Source organism: Zootermopsis nevadensis, unplaced genomic scaffold (genome assembly GCF_977971745.1).
Source record: "Zootermopsis nevadensis isolate Lab colony 2312 unplaced genomic scaffold, Znev_1.0 Znev_ptg000021l, whole genome shotgun sequence".
Classification (NCBI taxonomy): Eukaryota; Metazoa; Arthropoda; class Insecta; order Blattodea; family Termopsidae; genus Zootermopsis; species Zootermopsis nevadensis.
In genome coordinates this window covers 7916689-7942663 of record NW_028259153.1, presented here as the reverse complement: position 1 = coordinate 7942663, position 25975 = coordinate 7916689, and the positions used below count along the sequence as shown (strand labels likewise).

The window sequence follows — 25975 nt, the reverse complement described above, 5'->3', positions numbered from 1 at the left end:
TTTACTCGCTGGTCCCTTAATCTAATAGCACAAGAAATGGGAAGGAAAGGAGACCATGGTAACATAGGGTAGACGAGTTTCAACATGAACAACACAAGAAATGCAAGACCTAGGCTGTACTATGTTTTGCACCTTCATATACTTAAAGGAGACATTATTATTTACATATAAAATACAGACAGAAACTTACAGGAAACGCAATTATCTGACAGATGTTACAACAATAAAAGTAAATCAACAGTTCTCCTTTGTTCCTTGGAACCATCGCTGTTGATTCATCTGCAAAGATGTTACAGAATAAAAGACAGTATAATACATATCATTACAACTTTTTTATACAATAAAAAACCTTAGTGTTTTAATGATATTATAACTACACTGAATGATTTGAGAGATTTCATGATGATGAAGTTCGTAGTGAATTAAAATGTAGATCATTAAGAGCTTGAAAATACTTGTGCTGTATTCTCAGTTTGAGCCAGGGGTGGATAAGGCATTTAATGTAAACAGGTACCGAGACAATAAACCATCATTCAGTGTCAAGCAAGACTGTAGGTTTTTTTTAAAATTTCTTTTCTAGACAAGACAAAGTGAGTATTTGTGGTATTGGATAAACGTAATATTTTTGTACACACACCAAAATGACATTTTTATGCCCACATTCATGAAAGTTGTACTAACATTTCTGTTCCTTATCTTCAAGCGTTTTCCCATTTAAATGTAATTAACAATTACCAAAACAAATAATAAACATCTTTCAAAAGAATAAGACATAACTTTGAATGGTCTGTACAGTGCTTATCCATTACAGTATGGCATTCTTGTTTATCAAACTGCTTACTGTTAGTTAACAGTACGAAGGTTTCCTTCGTGAATAACTTTTAATTAACGGTTCTTTCAAACCAGCGCGGTAGCGATACAGGGCGGTAAAGCAGCAAAGTTACACAGTTTAAAACGCAGACGAAACTCGCATTCAGTGGAACCATCTGCATTTAACACGGCTGAATTGTACCGGACCGCGACCACTCCTGCGTACCACGGTGGTTTAAAAACCCTAAGTCCACACATGCTCAAAGCAACACAATTAACTAAGCTCTGTATACAGTGGTTCTAATAACGCAACAAAACTGTAAGCAATTGAGTCTCCTTATTTGCGCGCGTAAAACACGAAATGGCTTGCCAACGTTAACACGTTGAACAAATTTACGTCCACAAAAATTACAAGAATTAAAACAATTTCAGTAATGTCGATTTTTGAAACCGCAGGGCAGTCAGTTCCTTGTAGTTCAGTTTCAGCATGAAAGCCTAAATTCAAACGAGAGGTTCCAGCACACAAAAACCCTGAGATCGCCAATATAAATACGACAGCCAGGGTAGTAGAAACGTAACAAATATATATGTCCCCTGGCAATCCGTTATGCTGGTAGATTAAGACATGTCTACGAGTACAATGTTATTAATAATACAAAAAAATCATTTTTTTTTGTAAAATTTGCAAGGTTCTTGTCCTCTTTTCTGTCTTCACATTTTAATTTCTACGCCGAAAACTTCCATGTTCAGTATTAAAAACCTACATTAAAAGGGCTTTGTCCTTTCCCATCATATCACCAATGACATACCCACTCCAAAACTATTCCATACGTGATACCATAAAGAACATTATAATCATTCAATTTAAAATAACAGAACACTTGTGTATGTCACGTTCATTTTAGTAACAACCAGAAAACACATTTTAAATATAGCAGTATGTACACACTTAAAAATACACGTATCCCAGTTTCTTCGATTTATAATTAAATACACATAAGTATAGCCTGAAATTTTGACCATTTAAAGCCACGTGGTAACTATATGTACCACCTAGTTTAACAACAAATATTTGTTTTGTACTCATGGGTCCTGAATAATTTTCACTGTCAGCAGGAACCATTTCCTTCAACAGTATCAAGAAGTTGACATTTGTAAACGAGAAGTGTTGTGTTTACTATGAGGAACGGACTGAATTATTAAATATTATTTAGATGAGCTTCGGCTCCAAAGGGTTTACTTGTGAAAGCATGATTCGATTAAAACATTCTGTATCAACTGTCATGTGCAAGTCACAGCGATAACGCTTAAAGAATAAATTGTTGAAACGAAAAGCAGAGGAACTTTTGTAAAACCTTTTTATGGGTTGGTTTGTCCACCCAAAACCTCAATTGGGTTCACCAGCCTTTGATTTTGTTCCACTTCTGGAACAGTTTCAGCGATAACTACATCACCAAATTTGCAGTGTGATCGGAAAAATATGACTCATTTAACGATAACGTGAACAGCTCATTCTACAATGTTAAATGGTGAGTCGTGGACTAATAAATAATAAATTGGAAAGGATATTGAAGGAAACGCCTCTGGCGTGACTGGTCGGCGCGTGGCCAATTAAACTGTTGTGAAAATTATATGAAATTCCACGTACCGTCTCATGGCTGCTGGAGATGTGAACAAATCCTTATAATTCATCGTCTGTGATGAAAGAATAGTTTCAGTGTCACGTTTGATATCACGCCTTCTAAGCGATGTGAAGGTTGCTATGTAAAGAGCGGATTAATTGTATAAACAGCGCATGCGTCAGTTCTACTACTTAAGTCAATTTTCGAAATAATCACATAAAAATGTTTCCATAAATGTCAAAGTGAGAAATATCTCGTTCAAAATGTGAGCAATACTATGGACTGATGACTCGGGATTTGTGAATGTAATGTAGGGTGTAAATCGTGGGGTGTTTGTTCACTTACTGATGTCCTCTGAGGACTCAGGAATTTTAATCTGAAGAATATTTCATGTAAAAGAAATGCCGGTAGCTGACAAGTTTAGGATTTATGATAATTTTTTTTCGAAGTTATTAAATATAGTTATTTTTCAGTTACCATCTGTGATGAGACATGTCTGGTGTAAGAGAGAATTATAAGACAGCCATCTTCAGATTCGCCGCCGTGAAAACCTCAAATCCTACAGAGAATTATAATACTGGTTTGTTTTCTAACAGGAAAACGGATTACTGAAACACGTAAGAAACATCAAACACGAACCAGCGTTAGAAAAGATAATAGAAGCAGTACAAGTAAGGTCCTTAATTAGCAACACACATTTTGCTTGAGTCTAACTTTCCAGTCATGCTGGTTCTCTGGAGACCACAATGAGGAGCATGTTGTGGCAGGTCGGAAACATTCGGATCCATGGTTCCGACCTCGGGACGACAACATGAAGTAACAACTTGCTACTGCGTAAGACGCTGTCGCCATACCACAATGCAGCCCATCGTATCCTTGACGAATCAATGGCACTGCATATTACTGAGAAGACGGAAGAGTGTTTGTTACAAATTCCGAATATTACACGAATTGCGAGGTAGGGGGGGGGGAACCCATAAGAAAGTTCTCGGCTGTTACCAAATCACAATCTTACGACAGAATCTCTGGATAATTAGCAAAACCCTGCCACCCAAAGGAACCTGCCTATGGAAGGTAGAACTCACCAGGATTCTCCTCAGGATCGACTCACGTTTCAGGAATGTAGTCACCTTTATGGGCGTGGGAATTCTTATACAAGTTACAAAACCTGCCGCCTAAGAAAGGGCCCATGCGGGGTCCTTCTCAACTTTTAACACAAACATATCTTGAAAAAAATGTCACAGTAAGACATTAAATGGAGAAATGTTAATGATTTAATTACATGTGCATGAACTTGAAAGGGAAGGGGTAATTTATGTGACAGATAACAATGGCGTCAAATTAGTCCAGTCAAAGATGAAATGTAAGATCGGTTTCGTTTAACTCAAATATGCGCAGTCTTACATCACTTTACTCTTCTGACTAAATAATGAGAATCACTGTCGATGAACGTCATAAATACCGTCGAAACAGGAAAACGAAGTTTGTAAGAAAAATGCAAATATAATCAGACAGAAGCTCATGTAAATAATTTTAAAAGTCTGATTCAGTGTTTCCAGAATACACACATCACATCTGATTTTTAAACATCATGTGCTCAAAGATGCAGCACGGTAATAGAAGCTTCTTTTTTGTCGAAATCCTCTGTCCCTTTGACATGATTCGAAGGTCGAAAAAATGGGAAATCATCGCTCTATGCACTAAATGTTTAACGCCTCAGTTACAAACATACGAAGTTTCAGGACCCTTCTGTCCTTAATATGACAACAGTCTGCGTTCATGACAAATCGCACATATGTGCTCAGGACTTCAAAAGCTGACAGGGAAACTATGCTGGATGTTTGATGTCAGAATAAAAAAACCCACTTCTGCCTCGTTTCGAATATTTAACAGCACCACTAGGCAATAGACTTTATGTCTTCTTCGACTGGGCGAACATTTGATTTTAAGAAGGCAATCGCATGGATACGAACATAGAAATCTAGAATTATCTATTATGCCACAATCTTTATGCTGATATAAACGCTCATATAAATGATCGTCGTGTGTTATTCAATACAAAATATTAGGCCTATCATGCATGTATAATCGATAACTTTATAAACGTAAGTTGATATGATATATTGTCAATACATACAGGGCTTAAGTTGTAATCTACTGCTTCAATAGGCGTTGCTTCAAATGATACGTCTACCTGAAATGTGTTTCAGAGGTCCATAATAAGTCGTTTGGAGGCGAAATGCAGGAAACATAAATAGAGTGCGTAAAAATTGTTCATTTGGAATTCGGCCATCGTCTTAATTATAAAACAGGGTTTCGAAAACTGGCTTGGTGGTTGAGCTGGCCTCAAACCTGGGTTTGGCATCGAGATCTGAGGCTGCAGTTTTTATTATTAATTTAGACGATGGATGAAGTTCAAAAGTAGTGTTTTACATATTATACGCGCCATCTTAAGAAATCTTCAGACTTTGGTAATTATAGTGGTGTATCTTTTTTATCATCGACACCTTGTAATGTAACATCGTTTTTCTCAGTTGCCATGAAAGTGGAACACCGAACAGCTTAGCAAGCATTCATACCCTACATTTGTACTCGAAAGAAAACAGGTTCGAATCTAGGTAACGCTGTCGTATAATCTGAGGTTTATCTTTCCCTCCGCTCTTTTCAGTAGACGTAAAGTTCGTTTCCTCAAGCTGATCACATCTCCCTCATTTGAAATATTTAGTAACTAGTAACGGTGACCTCTCCATATCTTTTGGCGTTACATAATATATACTTAAAAATGGCGCCGGTGCACGACTTAAAACTCAAAATGTAAATTAGATTAAATCCCCACGCCTCACACCCAGGTACCCCTCCCACCACCACTTCAAACAAACAGTAAATCATCCGGGGCATTTGAGGTTCTCAAGGCGGTGTACAAAGACAGAGGTCCTTGCTGCTTCCATCATGAGAGTGATGAGTTCACGACGGAGGCAGCAACCAGAAGACAGAGATTTTAATAAATCACTTTCATACCTTCCAAAAGTTGTCACAAAGCAACAAATCATTCGTTGTCATGGAAGAGTGAATATGTTACATAAAATCGCAAGATGGATCCAATTGCGATGCCTTTAGTAACTGAACTTTAATACTGTTTGTGTTTGGCTTAACAGATCACATTTAATATGCAATTAGATTGAAATCCCCATATCCCTATCAGCAAGTGTAAATCATTCATTGCTATTCAATGCAAGGATGTACGCACGTGTCACAGACAAAAAAAAAGGAAGATCTAAGTGTGATGCTTGGGTCACTGACCTCTAACACCGTTTCTGATTATGCCTATCCCAACAGGACGCTGCCGCAAGAACATCAAAGCGGGGCCTCGATGGGAAGAAAGGTCGGTCACACGTCCAAGGTTCGGGGGCTGGCTCAAAGCGTTATCTCCGATGCTGTTTGCCCTTGCGCCGGGCCTGTTGAAGATGTTCCTGGATCTGGGATAACTGCTGCGTCGCTCTGGGCCGAGGCTGATAACGGTGCGAAATTCGTGGTACGTCGAGAAATTCGTCAGCGCCTTTTTGGAAGTAATACACTGCCGCCGACTATCCCCTAATCGCAGACGGTCTGGATGTCGTGTCAGTCCCGACGGCCATCATTAACGCCGCGAGGCGCCTTAGTTTGTTAGCCAATTTGCAGAGCTTCGGTTCTGCTTCTGGCGCCAACTCGGGTCCGGTGCGAACGTCTCCCGAGATATTCGGCTCATGCCATGACCTCGTGCTGATCGTGTATTCTGAAGAACACAGAAGGTCCCGGTGAGGGGACCTTTGCAGCGACAGCAAATCTTCCTTCAAAGCCCGAATGGCGACTTCCAGAGCTTGCTGTATTTATACGCGTAGTTCCTCCATGTCTGGCGGCGAGCTGTGTCCCGGCTTTCGCTCGTCGTCAGTTTCTGATGATGAAGGAGACGGCTGTACCCTTGTCTAGCGTTGCCTGTCTGGCATTGCGACTTCTACTGGCAATTTTCGTGGAAGCTGTTGAAACTTTTTTCTCGTTTCCCGATAAGGTAACTTACTCACACTCCGATGTATGTGTCAAACCTCCGACGACATAACTTTGAAATGACTGTGTTCTATTATTTACCCACCACATACCTTCTCATGGAGGGACAGGCAACAGATCGCTGACGAGTTCTTTGGCTGGGTGGTGAGTTCAATGCCTCAGGCAAGGTCGATCCTATAGTTTATATTACAACATTGGAAAGGCAAGAATGAGATGGCAAAGTACAACAACCTCTGAACAAAACATTACCCAACACTACAGGCACTGTTCTACATGTTTGTGAACTCTTGACGTCTATTCGTGCACAAAGTGACAACGAATGATTTGTTCGAAACCTTCAATCGAATTTTAATATGAAATTTGGCCTATAAAATTATGCAGGCAAAGGCGGTATTCGATGTCAATCAACAGGCTTCACACATGGCTCTGTTTTGCTGTAACCTGCAACTGAATCTATTTTTACATTAAGTGACAACGAATGATTTACTGCTTGTTGATAGAGACGTGTAAAATTTAAACTTGTTTTCATGTTAAGCGTGGCTTGTAAACCATAGGGAGCTGCAGCAACAGAGGCCAACGGCCTTGGCATCACACTTGGACGTACCGTACAATACTTTATCCATTCTTACAATGAATGAAAATGGTTTATTGCTTTCTGGAAAAAAAAAAGAGGCGAATGACTAACAACCTGTTTACATATGGTCCGACGGGAAAGCTGGGGTGAACGTCTGCATATTTTAATCTGTTTGGTATGCCAATTAAATAGACTCAAATGGCACCAAAAATACTGAACATGACATACGACATGTCAAAATTAAGTAATGTCGATATATCACAGAAAGGAAAATTAAGTTCTAATGAGGTTTCAAAACCATCGATTAATGTATTGAGCAATGATTACATTTTAAGCCCTGTTTACAGCTAATTAGACAAATATGTAAAAAACTTCTAAAATGGGGAAATACTTCGAAAACTAAAACCTTCCGAAAACTTTAAAGCACAAGTAAAAATTACGAATTTATATGTGGCACGAACTGGCGAAGGAACAGTGGGTTACATTTTTAAGCTATTTACAAGAGATTTGAAAAGAAAAAAATATATATATACATATATAATGACATCGAAAAAGAAATTTGGCAGTATTGACATGAATGCAAGATAAAAATCGAACTTTGCATTGCATCAAATGCTTCCCTTCTCAACCTAATTACTTCACATTATAACACATATGTTATACTTAGTAAACATAAGATTATAAACGTGTGTAATACGATTACCTAACAGACGAATAGATCACTAGTATTTCAGATGATACAAGTTAATATACATTCCCCATTAGGCGTATCGTTATTTATTCTCACAATTATAGCGACGACTGCTTCTGTCTCAGTATTCAGTGCCGACGCACTGAGCGAACTACACCACAGATAAATGTTTTTAGTTACGATTATATCCGAGTTAATTACCCTCATTACTGCTGTGAAGATAGTTTTTCTTTCAGGATTACGTCTCGACGTTTATTTAAATGTCTGTGATGGTCAGAAAAGCATTAATGTTTTCCACTTGGAATAAAATAAAGCACTGTGATATTCTTATTATCAGCACTCCACAGTGAATAATTATTTCAACAATAACGAATTTACAGTGGAAATATTCTTCTACTTCCTTGCGTAAGGAATCTCGTATATTTAACAACGAACAGAACGAAGACGGTCAGCCACCAGTGCGTTGTACGTTCCTTTCATAACTACACATATGCTTCGACTCGCCTCCCACGGATCTTATGGAAAAACTCTTTCCAGCTTGTAAAAGTCTTACCGGACCATATCCAGAAACTAGAAGTGATACCAACAATAAGTGCCATGAGGTACTTTATCATGAAGACCTCAAAATCTGGTTTCCTACCAAAGTCTCTGCTTCGTTCTCCGACAGGACAAGGTATAGAGTAGATGCTGTGGTGACCGGGTCGTGAGCAGATTTCCATGTTCCAGGTTAGCATCCAGTGGCCGAAGTAGGCCTGCTCATAGAAGAGACAAGCGAGGACGATGAGGGCGGGCACCGTGTACAGGACAGAGAACACGCCGATGCGTATCATCAGTTTCTCGAGTTTATCCGTCTTGGTGCCGTCGTGCTTCATGACCGTGCGAATGCGGAAAAGGGACACGAACCCAGCCAGGAGAAACACGGTGCCCAGCACCAGGTATACGAACAACGGCGCCACGACAAACCCTCGCAGTGCGTCGACGTCCCAGAGGCCCACGTTACACACGCCGCTCAAGATGTCGCCTGCAACAAGAAAGAAAAAGGAAGTCTCTTTTAGAATTTTGTCAAATGTTTACAAACTATTATTACTGGGCTCTCAGTAGCATAATCTCAAGTTTCAACACCGCCAACACCGAAACCTGTCACTGGGTATGATTGTGACCCAGTTCCACCCTAATGGCAAACCCAATGTCAACCTCTCACCTTGCAGTCTTCCAAACGGACGTTTTCCAAAAGGTTTCCCCAACATATTATCTTAGTATTCCATTTGCCTTCATCCTTGCCACATATCCAGCCCCTCATGGCCCTCTAGTTCGCCCTATCCAAGCTACATTAGATACTTGTCTCATAGAAATTTATCGGCCTTTCAGAGGTGCTACTGCCTCCATCATCAGGGCGATCAATTTCCACGAAGTAGCATGGAGCAACATTTCAGAAAATTCATTGTTTTACTGGCCGGTGGGTTCTTATGTCCTTAACTTTTTCCAGGGCTGTGGCCACATTCACATTCTTTTCGATTAGCGGGCCGCAGGGGTATAAATGAGGAAAACTTATTGAAACGCAAAGGAAATCCAAAAATGCTACTGAATTAGGACGCCTTCTCCAAAGACATTCACATGTCACTCAAGTTTATTTGATAATATCAGTCATTTACTGAGACAACTGACACAGCTTTTGCTTGAGTAATCTTTCAGTAAAAGGTTTTAATTGTAGTTGCAGCTATTCGCACTGACTCGTCCTAGTTATTGATTTTAATTTCTTCGTTCCGCTGAACAGTTGGTCACAGCAATGGTTCCTACCAAATACTTAAATCATCAACAAAATATTTCAGATAACAGGTAATTACTTTTGATAACACATCGGCATGCGGCCTCAGAACGTTATCTTAAATTGTTCACTTCATCCTTGAGTCGAAATATTTCGTGAAATATTCGTTTTAAATTACCAGTAACTTATTTACTTCACTCAGACGTACAAGTTTCATACGCACACAAAATTCTTTGTCTATAAGCACGGAAGCAGGCCAACTAAGGAAGATATCTGAAGGAAGTTAAAAAAGTACATTTAGACGCGGCTGAAAAAGCTGAAGAATCACAGCTGTTCGACTAATGTGCATCAACATGAAACAAAGTACTTAGTGACTGGCACACGATGACTCGAATATTCTGAGCACAGAGCTGGTGGCGGTATCATAATTAATTGCGGCTACTCGGGATGCCGCCAAAAGAAATGAGAGGAAACATACGCACTTGTTATAAAGCGACTAGAAAGGAAGCTTTTGACAGTTGAATACTTGTTTTTATGATTACAAAGTGAATGGTAATTAATTTGAACCATTCCATAAAAGGAAAAATTATCAATGCGTATAATGCAACTGCAAATTAAAACCAAAGTCATTTTACGCCTGCAGTGGGTATCGGACCCCTGACATAAAACACTGAATAAAAGTTTGCGATGATCTGTCATCCAGGAAAATACTGCATTGTCATTCCTATATTTAAGGTCTTTGCTGGTGTGTATCAAAGTTCATGGCCACGTTCCCGAGGGATCCCTTGTTACAAATTGCAAAAGTACTTGCTCATTTATAAAGCACACAAATCATTCCATATGTATCAACCACCGATACACAGGATTCACATCGTCTAAATGGAGTTTCTAAATACAAGCTAAAGCCAGTGATTGTACTCTAAAGAAACTTTGCTGACATGATGTATTGCTGAAGTAATTTATTTACCATACGTTTTCGTTCGATATTGTACAGCACAAAGCAGCGGATATTCATAATCGAAGAGTAAATTCGATCATCTGCAAGCCTAGGAAAGGACAGAAGAGCGTTCCAGGTAGAACCGGACAGGCACACAATTTGAAACCCTGCAAAGAAATTTGTCAAAACATATCAGTTTTGAACGATTAATCTCAAAGCGGCAGACATTTAATAGTAAGGACTGAAACCATTATTCAAAAAGTTCGAGACCAAACATATTGAACACATCTTAATACAAATAGCTTGAGGTGCTGATCTGAATGAGATTATTATGTCTCGTCATTCATGTGAAAATAGCATATTATATGCTAGCATCCTGTTTTTCTTTGACTAATTATTTCACAGATGAGGCAAGTCTATGTTAGTGATGAGGAAAAATGTTTGTATTTGACGGATAACCGAAATTACACAGTTAAATTTAAACAGGGTAATCAAATCTTGAATGAGATAAGTTGGATATCTTGCAAGAACGAGACAGACCAGAAAACACAAAAATGCTGATCGGAATACCTGAAAGAAAACCACGTGGAAGAGCTAAGCAAAGATTAAAGGATAATTAATATACAGGTTGATTCAAAAGGTTAGGGTCAAATTGAAGGAGCGTATAGAGGGACTCAGAGAACAACTTTCGAATAGGAATCCATGTCCTCCGAAGTTATCCTTAGTCAGTCGAGGCCATTGAAGGTAGGGAAGCCTGATAACATACCGCTGAAATAATCGTAATTTGCTATTCTCCTACTAGCTTAATTTTGAATCACACGTATCCCGTCAGATTCTACAGAGGCCCCTGGGCTGTTTACAATGTGTTTGTGAGTTGATAGTGACTGGTGTATTGCTGCTTTGAATTGAATGTGGAGGACGCCACTTTGAACACCTGTTGTAAATCTTGTTTGTACGATTGCTAATGTAATCCTTGTACATTAATAAACAACAAAATTAAGCTCGTAGGAGAACAGCAAAGTACGATTATTTCAGCGGTATGTTATCAGACTTCCGTACTTTCAATGGCCTCGACTGACTCGGGATTACTTCGAAGGATATGGATTCCTATTCGAAAGTTGTTCTCTCTGAGTCCCTCTATACGCTCCTTCAGTTTGGCCCTAACCTTTTGAATCACCCTGTATTAACAGTCGGTAACAAGGGGTTACGTCAAAACAAACTTCGTTTAACTAAAGCCCTTCTTTCCGAGCACCAAGGGTACTAAATTGGAATTTAAATAGGTTGATACTGTAAACTACGTAGATTCATGTCGCTCCTGAGAGGGTCCAGTGGCAGTAGTACAAGATACGGGAAACATCTTAGTAGCTAAGACACTATACAGTATGAGAGCCTGCACCATGGAATTAAACCTATAAAAGCCCTATTATATCAAGATTGAGAACTGTTGGTCGGAGAATATTCCCCAAAACGAGGCCGGACTGTCTTCAATTTGAAAAGCTGGAGTGTAATTTCTTGAGACATTGTACATGCAAATGAACATGCCAAGTCATGGCAATGCAGAAGCAGCCAGTAATTTTGCAGCATCATGGTGGCTCTCCCACATACATGCAACGAAATCAATTTTACAAGTGGCAGGTAAAGACTTCAGTCACAAGATTTTATTCAAGAATTAATCTTCCACTGTCCAACAAAGCATGTTTATCTAATATCATACTTTACCAACAGACATATACATAATCTCTCACACGTTTTGCAAAAACACAAGTAAGAAATTATAACGAACTCCACGAAGCAGAGTCCTTTCAGAGAAGCTGACATGCTCAAAAAAATTATATCAGGCCTACAGCTTAGAAGCGATGTTCCTCCAGATTGAGGGCTGAGCGGAGAGCTACTAACTTATCATAAACCTAGCATGTTACAAAATATTACAAAGGACCTCTGTCTCAGGACAAGATCAGACGGCGGCGAACTCGTGTTAACAAAGTTAAAGCTCCAATTTCTTGGCTTAACCAAACTAACTAACTCACTGATGTACGGTATTTCCTGGTCCCTTCGTCTACTGTTGTTTCAGTTAACTCAAAAAAAAAAATCCCCTATCTCACGGCACGCGTCTTACAGTCTGTTACGACTAAATGTATATTTTTCGCTAAAATAATTAACATGCAATGTAATTAGAAAAATAAATTCAAGAAATGTTTGTTATCACCCAGTATATTTCACAAAACATTAAACATCAAGATATGCAGACCTACTTAAACTTGTTTATAAAAGTGTGAAACATGGTCTTTTACTTTGAGGGAAGAATACAGACTGCAAAAGGTTTGAAAACAAAATTCCCTACAAAGTATTTGGTTCTAAGAATTGAGTAATTTAGTAAATCACATGACGAGAACATTCGTAATTTGTCCACGTTATCTAGTAGGCCTACTGTCAGGGCAGTGAAATCTAGGAGCCTATGATGAGGGAGGCAGGTGGCTAAGGCTGATAAGGTAAGGAATTTACACAGAATTTGTTGGGAACTTCTCAATAGGGAAATGAGATGATAACTTTGTGACGGATGGCCACAAGGAATCTAGTAAAGTGGGCTGAGCATGTTCCACTTTCAAATAAAGCCCTATTCAGCATTCATGACCGAGGGACTTAACCCGTTCAAGCCTTTTAGTGCCACAGAACGGTCAGATCCACCCCGTAACGTGAATTTATATTAGCTACCACACAAAGCAAGACAGAAAGAAAGCACTATTTTCTTTCTTTAGCACAAATGTAGTTTGCAGTTTGTGTCGGAAAACTCAGAACAGAACCATGCCAAATACACAGTGAACTGGTAACGTACTACTGACATTATTTTTCCCCTCCCGCAAACCTGTATCCGTTTTCATTCAAGTTCAACATTAAAGGTCAGTGCACTGTATCTTTAAGTGGTCACCTGTTGAGGGCAGAGTAACGTGGATTAGCTCAACCTCACAAAGAACACAAAACAGAAAAAAGAAACTTCATTAATGGAATCTAGTAGAATGCTGTCCGAAATAAGCAGACAACACATGTCAGCGAACTGACCATGTGATGGTATTCCAAAACTTTAAATGTCTGTGTATGAACATAGCGCCATTTTGTTAATGCCAACGAACCATAATTTAACACAATTGAAATTAATTAAAACAGCAAATTAGCGGTCGTGAACAGCCAACAGGTAGCGGTACTTCACGCCGTGGTTGTAATCACCGTAAAAATCAGAATGTTTTGAACAGAAAATTTCAATCTTGGTCATCAAATACAACAACGCTTCTTGAAAAGTTCCAAATCGTTTCGTCGCAAGTTTCAGAAGTGCTCGGTGCCACCATCTGAGCGATATTGGAGCACCAAGCATATCTGAAACGTCGGTAAACTTCTACCAGGCCACATGACGCAAAAACCCAGAAGAAAGCCATCTTCAGTCCTAATTATGATCCCGTCATACAAACGCCATTAGATTTGTCGAACAAATATACAGTCTATGATTTGAAGCTTTCGCGGCGATTAAACTCAATAAAATCTTCTCGGGCAATGAACCGCGTCAAATGATTACACGAAGCGACCAACGTTTCGGGAACCATCTCCGTCTTCCCATCATCAACCAACTGACGCGGCTGATTGCCCAAGAAGATTTTACTGAAACACACTGTCGATGCACAAAGTTCGGCGGATACATTAAAAGACCTACCGAACGAAGTCTCGGTTGTCTCTGCTGAAGACGAAACAGAACCTGCCACCCCAGCTACAAATGTGCGTTTACCGCTACAAGACGTAATGCCTGATGAGGAAGAATTTTCTGCCAAAGCTCCACATATAATCCCCCTGGCATGCAGCTACGTACTTCACCTTCAAGCAAAACAGCATTAAGTCAATTTCCAGGAAAGAACACCACTATCTCCCTACACCGGCACATAATGGCTTTCTTTGGACCGGAAATTTACAGAGACTGTCTTATTTTTTTAAAAAATGAAGCCCTACCACAATCGCTGTCTAAAGCACGTGTGGTCTCCGGTTGCTCGAAAAATGAGGCTGAGGGTTCGAATCCGACAGTTTTTAGTAACAATGTGAGCACCTAGCTCCAAATTCAGTCTGGATGAACAGAATAATTCTCGTCTCTACCAGAAAATGAACTCCGGCCATCCAGGTATGGTTTCAAAGCCCATCGTAGAAGTCCCAACTAATACGTAATTACTGTAAACACAAGACCTGCAATGTGCTACCCCGAAACACATCCTCGTTGACCCCACACCATAAGACAGCCCGCTGATCTTGTGGTGCATGTAGATCGTTTCTCCCCTAAAGCGTAACTGCTAACATCCCTAAAGTTCTATGACTACGTAATAAAATCCTTCCTGTAGAACTCTAGTCTCCTCGCTTCCTTTCTAGCTCTTTCTTCTACACATCCGGTCCTGGAAGGGGTCTGGAATGAACCCCAAAATGTAGCAGAAACCCCAACACAACAGAAAAGAAGCAAGACTACTACATACCCTGACTCCGGAATTCCTAGCGCAGACACTGAGTCAATACTTAATCTTACTTTTTTTCTTTGTCTAAACTTATCATTACACAACACAAAATAAGATACTAATTTCAGAGTAACTCAACACAATTTCTTTAAAGTAAAGCTTTCGCGTCGAACGAAGTTGATGAAAGACTCTCGGGCAACACGCCGCGTCAGGTGACTGAATGGTGAATGAACCATTTATTCCGTCAACGTTTCGACAGCCATCTCTGATCTCATCCTCAAGGCAGCTGCGAAACGAAACTGGTCCTATGTAGCGCGCTCGCCGATGGGAACTTCGTTCCGTAGCTGCCCTGAGGATGAGAGCAGAGATGGCTCTCGAAACGGCGGAAGAAATGGTTCATTCACCATTCAGCCACCTGACGCGGTTTGATGCCCGAGGGTCTTTCATCAAAATTTCTTTATTCGATGTTCCGATGCTCAAACATTAATAAAATAGACCCAAGAACGGATAAGAAATTTATAAAAAATATTAGTCGAATGTATTACGTTGCAGGGGTAATATTCATTGTTTACGGTTAAAAATTGTGAAAAAAGGATCAAGGGGGAAAGAGATAAAGACACGAAAAGAAAAATGAAAGGTGATAAGGGCTAAGGACACGAAGTAATAGTTTTACGTTGAAATTCAACGGGCCGTTTCAGCTAATGTGAATAGAAACGTCTCGTACGTCAGCCTGATACTCAAGACCAGAAACGATGGGCTTATCCTGTGCACAGTACACAATATATATTCATGCTGTAATATCTTTATTGCATGGTTAGTACATACATTATGACGGATATAATTGTATTTCCTTAGCAACGTAACGTAAAGGCACCATTCTAAAACGCGATGAAATCTGCTGCTTCTCCATGTTAATAGCAGGGAATATAAATACCCCATCTTCCACACTTATCGTTCATACTTCATTCTAAATTAATTCACGTTTTATTTCTCTCTTCCTGGTACATAAGAAAGGTGCAAATTTAATTACGGTGACAACACAAACACATAAAAGGCTTAAGTCTACTTCAAGGCGAGTTACATCATTTATATGGGACTTCAGGCTACAAGCTCACGTTACAGAAACCATTACATCCTACACGATGTAACCGCTACTTACATAATGCAACATGGTGCCTCGCCAGGAAATGAAGGCGTACTTCAGCAACCACCGTACAATTGTAAAACATAGCTAACAGAAACGGGCCAGTTCCTTGAAGTGGTTTTGTTGGTGGGAGAGAGAAAAACAAATAGAACCCGAAAAATTCATTACAGCGACTGGATATGGGTCCTAAGGGCGGAGTTGGAATCCTGGTAGAGGCTTTTCTCTTAGCCTCAGCGTCCAAACCGACTCTAAGGTCAATCCAGCTTCCAATGCTGAGGGTAATCAGGGCTCTTTCGCCGGAAGTTTTGAAGTCCGGGTGTGAGGTTGAAAGATGACCTTCAACTAGTGCCAAGGACAAGAATGCGTGGAGCTGTAACTCCATTTCATTTTCGTCTTCGTGACGTGACGTCAAATTAAGCACAGATGCAACGCTGTACCTGTTTTACTCTGCTTGATATAAGCGTATAAGATTGTTAGCGTTAGATGTCGAGGGTGTGAATTACAGAAACCACATACACTTCTACATCTCATTCTTCCACATGGTAAATATTATACATTAGGAGGCTTCTCAAACTTCCTGGTAGTTCTAAATATTCTCCTCGGCATCTTATTTTTAAAATATCAGATTTGTTGAAGGTACATGCAATGTAGCCTCTCCACCATGACTCAACATCTAAAAGTGACCAGAGAAAATTTGGCAAGAAAGCATGGTAAAGGATACGCAAATGTTTGCAAACGCGTGTCTAGTCAGAACACAAACAGAACGTAAATACAATAAACTAGAACATTTGAAACACAGACAGTGTATCCAAATTTCGTAACCGACAGCTTCAGACGCAGCATTTACACAGTGCTACCAACATATACATGCACTGTCCAACACGATTAATAATGATTCACATATAACACAAGACGACGAAACGTGATGGCTTTATCAAATCCTTCCTGATCTCCATCTTCTAGCTTTTGTGTTGTCGTGGATGAAGGGAAAGGAAAATCACATGGACACGCGCCAGTTTTCTGCAAGTAAAATCAGGGGGATGATTTATCTTGTGTGAAGAACTTGTGAAAGACTGTGTATGGTTTCATCTGTATTTCAGAATCCCAGAATCCGTGCTTTTTAATTATCTTCGACGGAAGAAGACCTGACAAAGAAAAATACTACACTTCGCAGAACCATCTCACCCGGTGAGAAATTAGTAGTTTGCTTAGATGGTAAACAGGCTGTCACTGAAGCATCTACAAACACTGGCTCTCAGTACTTTAATTATAAATAATAAGACGCAATTCATCGTGTTATTATCTCTAGTACAAAGATGTTCATTATAAATTCATAAAGAGCAGTGACAGAAGAATGTTTTCAAATTGGAAAATGCGAAAAGCCTTTGAAAAGTAGAGATTAAACGGTCCTGAATAAAAGCCACTTTCCGTAATTACTGACAATTTACCACACGTAATGGTCCTGGCAAATTCGAAATTACTTAAGGAATTATTTTTCTTCTGCTGTTGGTAGGGTTCAATGGCGAAATATTTCAGTTCAGAAGTCTGCCCCAATGAGTGTCAAGAAGTGAATGGTTGCCCACGGCAAGTTTACATGTATGTATGTACCTACACTTACACAATATCATTATTAATGTTTTATATACATACATATATACAACGTAAAGAAATGCATACATATATGGATAGTTCAACTACACTCTAATTTTATCACATTAATTTTCTTTCAAATTACAATTATTGTACACTGGACGATTTAATATAATATTTAAACAAACGAAATATACACATTATAATGAAAATCATATGAAAAGGCGATTTTGCTGTCATGAAAAGTCCATACTCGTTCTTCATTTTTTCCCGTATCCAGTACACACAATTCAGCATGGTGTGCATTGGTGGTTAGCAGCATTCACGACCCATCAGTACATGAGTTCGATCGGGACCGCGACATTTAACGCTCCTGTTGTGACCCCCTTTTTGCGAGATGATGAAAGTGGAGTAATTGTTGGGATGCCACGGAGGAACCGGGGAAACCCCGGAGGAAAACTCCGTGATGCCTGGACCACGGCCTTGCCCAATACAAGTTGTAAATCTGAGCACCGCCGGGAATCGAACCCGGGACCCTAGTATTACAAGCCCAGCGTTCTAAACGCTAGACGTTCTTCATATTAAAATACATTTAGCCAATGCGTTGGGATTACTAAAACGTTGTAAGATCCACTCCCGGCAAGATTTTAAAACGAAAACCATTAAATTAAACACGGCCGATGCTCACACACACAAAAACGTGGTTCAGATGGACCACTCGGTAAGAGCCGTCCAGTTGAGGGGCAAGCAAACACAAGTAGAATTAAAACTCAACAAACAGTCGTGATTAAGTGTGGAATGAAACGTTGGAACGCTGAAGCCAAACGAGTTCTCTCTCAGAGGGACTGAACATTTCACAACAAACACCACTTATCATGGCAGGAACCGTGTAAGCCTACTAAACTTTAGCGACGATGTATCGATTGCTAACGATATCTCTCGTCGATTACGCAGATGCTAATGAGGGAACGTTGAAAAGAATAACGAGGTTGTATGTGGAACAGAGTGTCGCAACGCCCCTCGACTTGTGACAGCCAAATTGAGGTCTGAACAACATAAATTGTTCAGGTAGACCTCGATTTACGCCGGGGTTATGTTCCACCTCCTCAGGGTCGTCAGCTGAAGATGCATAAATTGAGGAAGAATTATAATGTATTGTACTGGCGGACGAGAAGAAAGCAACTGACACCGACACTAGTGCCGTCTAGGTACCCACTTCCTGTGCTGCGTTTACAAATTTTCTTCTTATATTTGTTTTTTAATATTATTTTAACGGGGCGTTAATGCGAAACAGCGTAAAATGAAGCGTCGTAAAGCGGGGCCTACCTGTATATTGAAACTAACTCACAGAAACAGAGTTATTTAAAATTCAACAGTCGCTCAGTTAATCAAGAAATTACACGCCTTTTGTGGAACCCCATGATTTGTGGTAGTGTTCACAACAGCCTGCCAATGGACACTAACCCGAGCCAGTTGATTCCACAACACACCTTTACAGACAACATTCAATCACGCTATTTACAGTTCCAATTATTTTCAAATTGAACGTATAGTTTGCCGTTGAAACGACAGGCTCTCGAAAGGGATTAGCATATCCTTTTTTAACGAAGATGGTAAATTTCACATACGAAATTAATGGATAACACTTGCTATTATCGAATTAAAGAATATCCTTTCTTGACAGATGTTGAAAAGGGAGTTCCGACAACGTTTTGGAAGCTAGAGTCCACTGCAACTGCTGTATCTGTAACAGTGACCGTTCATCAAACAAGTTCCTAGTAACAGACTGCGTGATCGGAAAAATGTATCGATTCTACTCAGCCAACCGGAACCGGTTCCGACGGTCGGCGTCTTTTTCCGCTGTCTCCCTTCCTCCAAGGGTATTCCCATACTGCTGGAATACTGATCAAGAATGGCACCAATGCTACGACAAGTCATAAAGAAGACAGCGTTGAACAAAGAGCAGTTGGTTTGGTATTCAGTGAGTGAGAGAACTTTTCAGACGGCCCCTGAGTTTCAATCCGGGACGAGATGTAGGCAACATGGCCGGTTCCTAGAACGCGGCGACTGATAAATACTTTTATTCTGAGTAAATTCCGCACTGTGGAATATATGTCTGCGATACATTAAGTCACAGGCGTAAAATTGATGGTAAAATCATTTCCCTTGGACAACTGTCCTTCTAGCAGCAAGTACGATACTGTAGAAACCACCCATTTGAAAGGTGTAATTGATGAATTTGCATCTGTTAAAGAGAAGTTCCATCTAGCATAAATTTCTTATAAATAACTCAATATTCTCGAACAGAGAACCTCTGGGTACCTAATTTGGTGAAGACAATGTCTTCCAGCTTTACTACACTCAAAAGCTTAGCTGTTAATATCGTTAATATGCCGTGCCGTAGGAAACAGAGCAAATTAATATTTTCCATTATTTCATTGCAGTTGACTTTCTCTGAAAGCTTTTATACAAAAGTTGCCTAAATTAGACGTCATTTTTGTGTCGTATATCCCCACCTGTCCCTACAGAGCTACAACTATAATGCCATAACACAAAAAGATACTGAGTAATGTTGACTCCTGACCTGTCCGTCAGAACTGTTATTAAATTAGAAGCTGACTGTCGCTTTAAGTGTGTATTAAATTAGCCATGAATATTCTGGTGTAGAGAATGTCTCGAAAATTAGCGTGTCTGCTGAACACAATGGTTAAGAATGATCCAACATTCGAGAAACTTATTTTATTTTCTAGGCGTTGAAAATGACAGATATTTTTTGTAAGAAATAAAAAACAACAATAATTTCCTTTTTGTTTATTCACAAGGAAATCATCAACAGATAATCACGAAATGTGTTCACTACTACGCCTATACCAATTACATTTGTTTATAGTACTGCTACACATATTTACGTCACGATTAAATCTTTCAAAATGAATAAGCATCCTGTTTCCAACACACTGATGTCTTCATTTTTGTGGCAAAAAATTACATTAATTACAGGAAATAAACGTTTTTACATTGCTTCTAAACTTGATGTATGTCTATTGCCAGAGGTTTGTGTTAACAGTGTGCTATTAGCACTGTAATTTTAAGCGTAAACCGCCCTGCATATAACCAGCCATTCTGTTATATAACGACATTAACACAAGCATTAAACTAATGTCTTCACTTTCAGTCGTAGTAACAAAGTGGATGAGAGTAGAGACAGAACTGAATGCAAGACGGACATGGCGCCCTAAGTAACTTCCTGTTACAAGTACATCAACGTGGAGACATATTTCCGGACCTGCAATTAAACTATGCTCTAATGACATGGGTCAAATGACCCACAACTGAACCCCTGATTAACAGCAGGAAAACGGACAATGAATGTCGCTCAGAAAGAGCCCAGCGTGTATCTAACCGCAGTCTACTGGAATTATGATTTTATTTAAACAGATTCTGAAGTAAAGAATCTTGAACCGGCTCAAATACAGCCACTCAAATCCGAGATATCCATTCCGTTAGTTGTTCCCTGGCATGCAATTATTAACAATAATTTTTAAAACGATTATATCAGGGAAGCCAGCGCTGTTAGGAAATTTATGCATGGCTTGCGAAATATTTCCACGAAAAATAACAACTCATACCTCGTGCATTAAATTTTTATTCGGGGGGGGGGGGGGCCGCAAAGCGCCACCAAAATCTCCGTCCATGTAGGGTGAAGGTAAATAAGTATAAGACCTACATCCGAAAAAAATTATACATAATAGACAAGCGTTATTTGATAATTTTAAAATCACAATTTGCAGTACGTTAACTGTATTATATATTCTTTAATTAAGAAAAAACAAGTAACAATTTTAGTGTTTATACACCTCGTTAAATTTTTAACAAAATGTTAAATGTTTCTCAACAATTACTTTAGATTTTCCCACCATTCTTTACGGGTAATTAATTAGCATTTCATATCAACTGTTCATTATTTACTGTGTAAACTGCACAATCATATGAGAATATTTATAATGAAAACCAACAAACCTCATTTTTTGGGGAGTATCCGTCAGTCGTTCATTTCCTGAAAACTATCTTTCATGACTCTACACTCCTTTACCCTGCCACCGGCCACTTTCGGCTCGCAAAAAATGTTGCGACACCCAATTTTCCAATTTAAGTTTTGATACGTCCAAAGTTCTTACGTAACAAATAACATTCCCAATCGGGGCTGTTCTCAGAAATCATGTGACGATGAGTTCTGACTCTCGCTGAAGCAGCGCTCAACGAGAAAAACGGACAAATACGCCGTTGGGAATGCCGTTAAAATGGATGTCTGCTCCCTAAATATAAACACGCCATGCGATGTAAATCGAGGGAGCATCCCCTACACGATAGCAACATATGTTGCACAACAACGCTTCCGAGGGGATATGATAATTAGTACTAATGTACTGGTGATGGGCTGTATTCAATTGCTGTACAAGACGTAACATACGTATTATGGGTCCTAATATTTTGAGGCATGGAGTGGGTTCAACTGGCCCAAGACTGTTTCCACTGGCGGGTTGTAAAAACGGATAATAAACCTTAGGATCCTATAAAAGGTGGGGAATTTGACTTGCTGAGCGACAATCAACATCTTCTGAAGAAGAACTTTGCTCCATGATGTCATACATATGTTCTACTTAGATGCTGACCGTAATACATCTGATTCTGTACTTCCTCTTCGAAACGAGTCCTAGCGCCCTTCTTCTCTCGTAAGTAGTTTAATCCTTACAGAAATCATCCTCACCGGGACTCGAATCCAGGACGCTTCTTTGAAATTTGACAATTCTAAAATATTCTGTTTCAAGGCATTGCTGCAAATTGGTTTATCCCTACTCGAGCTGTAAGCGAATGTAAATAACAACAAACATTTTATATTTTTTTTCTCGGCTCTACAACCCTATTGTGGGTTTTCGCTGCCTCCTTTTCGGAGGTTACTTGGTCTTGGTCGTGAAGTAGTGTGTGACCAGCCCACTGACTCATATCCTCACAATATCGTGACGATATAGCATGAATAAAATATAACACTAATGTCAATTACAATTAAAAACACGCGTTTGAGCCTCAAAGGGCCATCACCAATGTTATCCGACTACACTGGCAAAGACAAGTGAACTGCTCTATTATTGTCGCATTGCTGAGGACTATCAAAATGTACAAAACTATTCCAGAACGCTTGGTTAGACTTAACTTCAGTTCAACGCTCATTGAGACTGAAATCATCTAAAAGGTAAATGAACAACCTGTTCATTTATGAGTCGAGTAAAACTAACAGTTACTTCTAAATCATATAGAAATATGCAGCAGTCATAACATCGACGCCAAGTTAGCCCTTCGACCGAGATCTGTTCAGAGAAATGGCGGAACGAATTCTGAGTCCGTACAGAGCAGCCTTCATCGAGAGAAGCATCAATTAACGAGGGTAATTTCAATTAGTTCCGCTTACATATTATCATACATGTCAATACCACGGTGAGGTTTACACATCACGGAACACGGTTTTTGCTAAGATCGGCCAGTGACTCTTTAAGGCAGACTACACGCGATGTCTCTGCTAATGACGGATGTCATAGAACGACAAACTATGCACATCAGCTGGAACATTTTATACATAAACACATTAACCGTCTCGAGACTAATGAAATTACACTCTCAAAAGTACGATGATAGGATGGACGCGAAAAGTGGAAAAAAGAGATAGTTAAAGCAGGATAATATTAAAACGGATCTGTGAGAAATCAGAAGATTTATACCGGAATAAACAGGTCCACAAGACAATCCAAATGGGGGCATTTATGACCACAACAAACATTCTGGTCTAGTAAGAGGAGATAATTCTCAAATACCGCACGTGTACGAAGAGGCAGTTAGATGTTGCCAGGTGTTCAGTGTTGGTGTATTGCGCGCGTTTCGACTTACAGTAGAAAGGATCAAATTGCTTTTCGCCTACATCACTAGCTTGCGGTAAGAAGTTAAACGAACGCATATACAATGTAAACGAAAGATATTCCCGACAGAGGATCTGAGACAGCGAGCTACAAAGTACTGCCGCTGGAATATAATGTTTATAGTACCCACAGTATAAGTTTCCTTATCTGTTACCCCTCCTAAACCTCTGTTCCCTTTGCTTGTACCTCCAACACACGTGAATACACAGATTCGTTCCTACTGTAAGAATGAATCAAGTAGGAAGTTTAAGGTGAGATATATCGGCAAATTTATTGGTTTATATACGGTGCTAGATATGTAAATCGACTGCACAGCGCTACAACCCAGAAGACATCTAACTCCACATCCCCCTCTCGGTGTGGGCCATGAATAAAATAATTTCGAAGCACTAACTTCTGCAACAACGCGTTCTCTATAATGAGAATCAATTGAGTTTCAAGCAAGGGCAGGACTTGGTTGGCATCGGCACGCGATGCAGGGGTACATGACCCCTACAGCACTTTAATATCTCCTGAACGACACGTGCGAAACGCATTCATTACATCGGAATTGTTCTCATTCCAATGGTTGAGCCACCCAACCAACCCACACAATTTTCAACCATGTTAACCCCACTACTGACGCAGCTATTTTAATGAGAATAAATGAATGTAACGGTTTACAGGTAAATGCAATACACTGTCATAAAATACGACAATTAAACAATGCAAGAAGTTTTAAAAACGTAAATAAAATCAAAAGGTTTTTGGTAGTATTAAAATGACAACAAATACAAATAGTCTATTTAATTTATGCACAGTAATTTCTCGTAGGTACATACGTAAAAAACACAAATGACAACTTAATAAACAATTACAACCTTTTAGGGGGAAAAGTGAAAATTTGAATTAGAGTCTCCCTCCAACAGAGATCCCATGACACAGATAAGCTATTTGCGTCCTGGTGAGAAGACAGGACATCGAACACCATACCATACTGAAGGAGTGGAGGAACAAATCTAGTTGGATCCCACAGCCAGCCTGGACCGCTGTTAAGAGAATATACCTTCCCCTACCGGATATCGAACCTTGATCGACCAACCGTAAGCGATTTATCACGATGCTTTCAAGCATTAGTGAGATTAATGACAGAGATTTCACTTGAGAGATACGTTTTCTTTTATTATTATTACTATTCGCAGGTATTCCTCAAAGTGACACGCGTTAACAGTTCTTGATTTGACGTACTTCATTAAGACTGACAGTTACTAATACCGACGGGTACTGCCAAATACTGACATTAACAAAGCACGTTTGATATCAAACAACCATTTTACACCACAACGGATGGCATTATATGACTGAAGCAAGAACGCGGGGCGAACAAAACACTTGCGAGTCGTAGGTTGATAATCCCAGCTGTAAAGACACTGAACTGAAATATGTGCACAAGTAATCAACTTGTTAATTAAAACTAAGCCATATCTTGACGAAGCTATATAAAATATTTTGTTTACAGAATAGTATTTTATAAAGCACAAGATCTGCTATTCTCATTAAACTGCAATGGCTTAACGAGATATAAATCTTATCTTACGTTTTTTTGGTACAGGACTGAGCCGCCCTATTGAAATCAGCCGCTATAGAGGAACTACTTTCTTCCGCCACACAGAGATTAGATAACAATGCAAAATAAATGTAAACAGAACTAAATTAAAAAATTACAACCGTGTGGCAAGGAACAAGGAACAAATATGCCACTGTCATCCATCTTATCTCTTGATATAATACGAGGTGCGATCGGAAAGTTTCAAGACTGTGTCAACAGAGGGCGAACCGGATGTAGTACGAGCTTCTGCCTTTAGGGGATGCGGCCTACATTCATAATGAATCAGTGTGCCAGCCGGTATCATCGAATTAGCATTTGTTTCTTAGTTACGGGCGTTTTGGTAGTGCATTACACCGACCCTCCTGCGATTTCGGAATGGCGTGTGCATCAAATTTTGCCAAAGACTCGCCAAAACGGCTACGGAAACCTATGAAATGCTAAAGCAAGCATTTGGGGAGTCCGCAATGGGTCGTGCACAAACTTTTGTGTGGCATTCACGTTTTAAAAATGGCCGAACCTCTGTCGATGATGACGAGCGTTCTGGACGACCATCTTCGAGCACAACGCCCGAAAATGTTACGAAGATCGACGTCGTACCATCAACGACTTGTGCGACATTGTTGGGACCTGTCAGCTGATTCTAAAGGAAGAACTCCACATGCGACGCATCCTGTCTGAGGACCAGAAGCACAATCGACTTCTCGTTTGTCAGGAGCTCAAAGATGTTGCAAGAACCGACCCCAACTTCCTTTCTAAGCTCCGTGTG

General features: G+C 39.7%; 1 protein-coding gene across 1 annotated transcript in view; it reads right to left on the bottom strand.

Annotated features, from left to right (window-relative positions):
- Positions 1-120: 120 nt before the first annotated feature.
- The window catches only part of fz (frizzled class receptor), a 90263-nt gene continuing 64408 nt past the window's right edge, over positions 121-25975 (bottom strand). Inside the window, exon 2 of the mRNA XM_022084317.2 lies at positions 121-8759. Within this exon, the coding sequence (XP_021940009.1) occupies positions 8221-8759 (539 nt within the window). The 3' untranslated portion in view covers positions 121-8220. The remainder of the gene's footprint in view (positions 8760-25975) is intronic.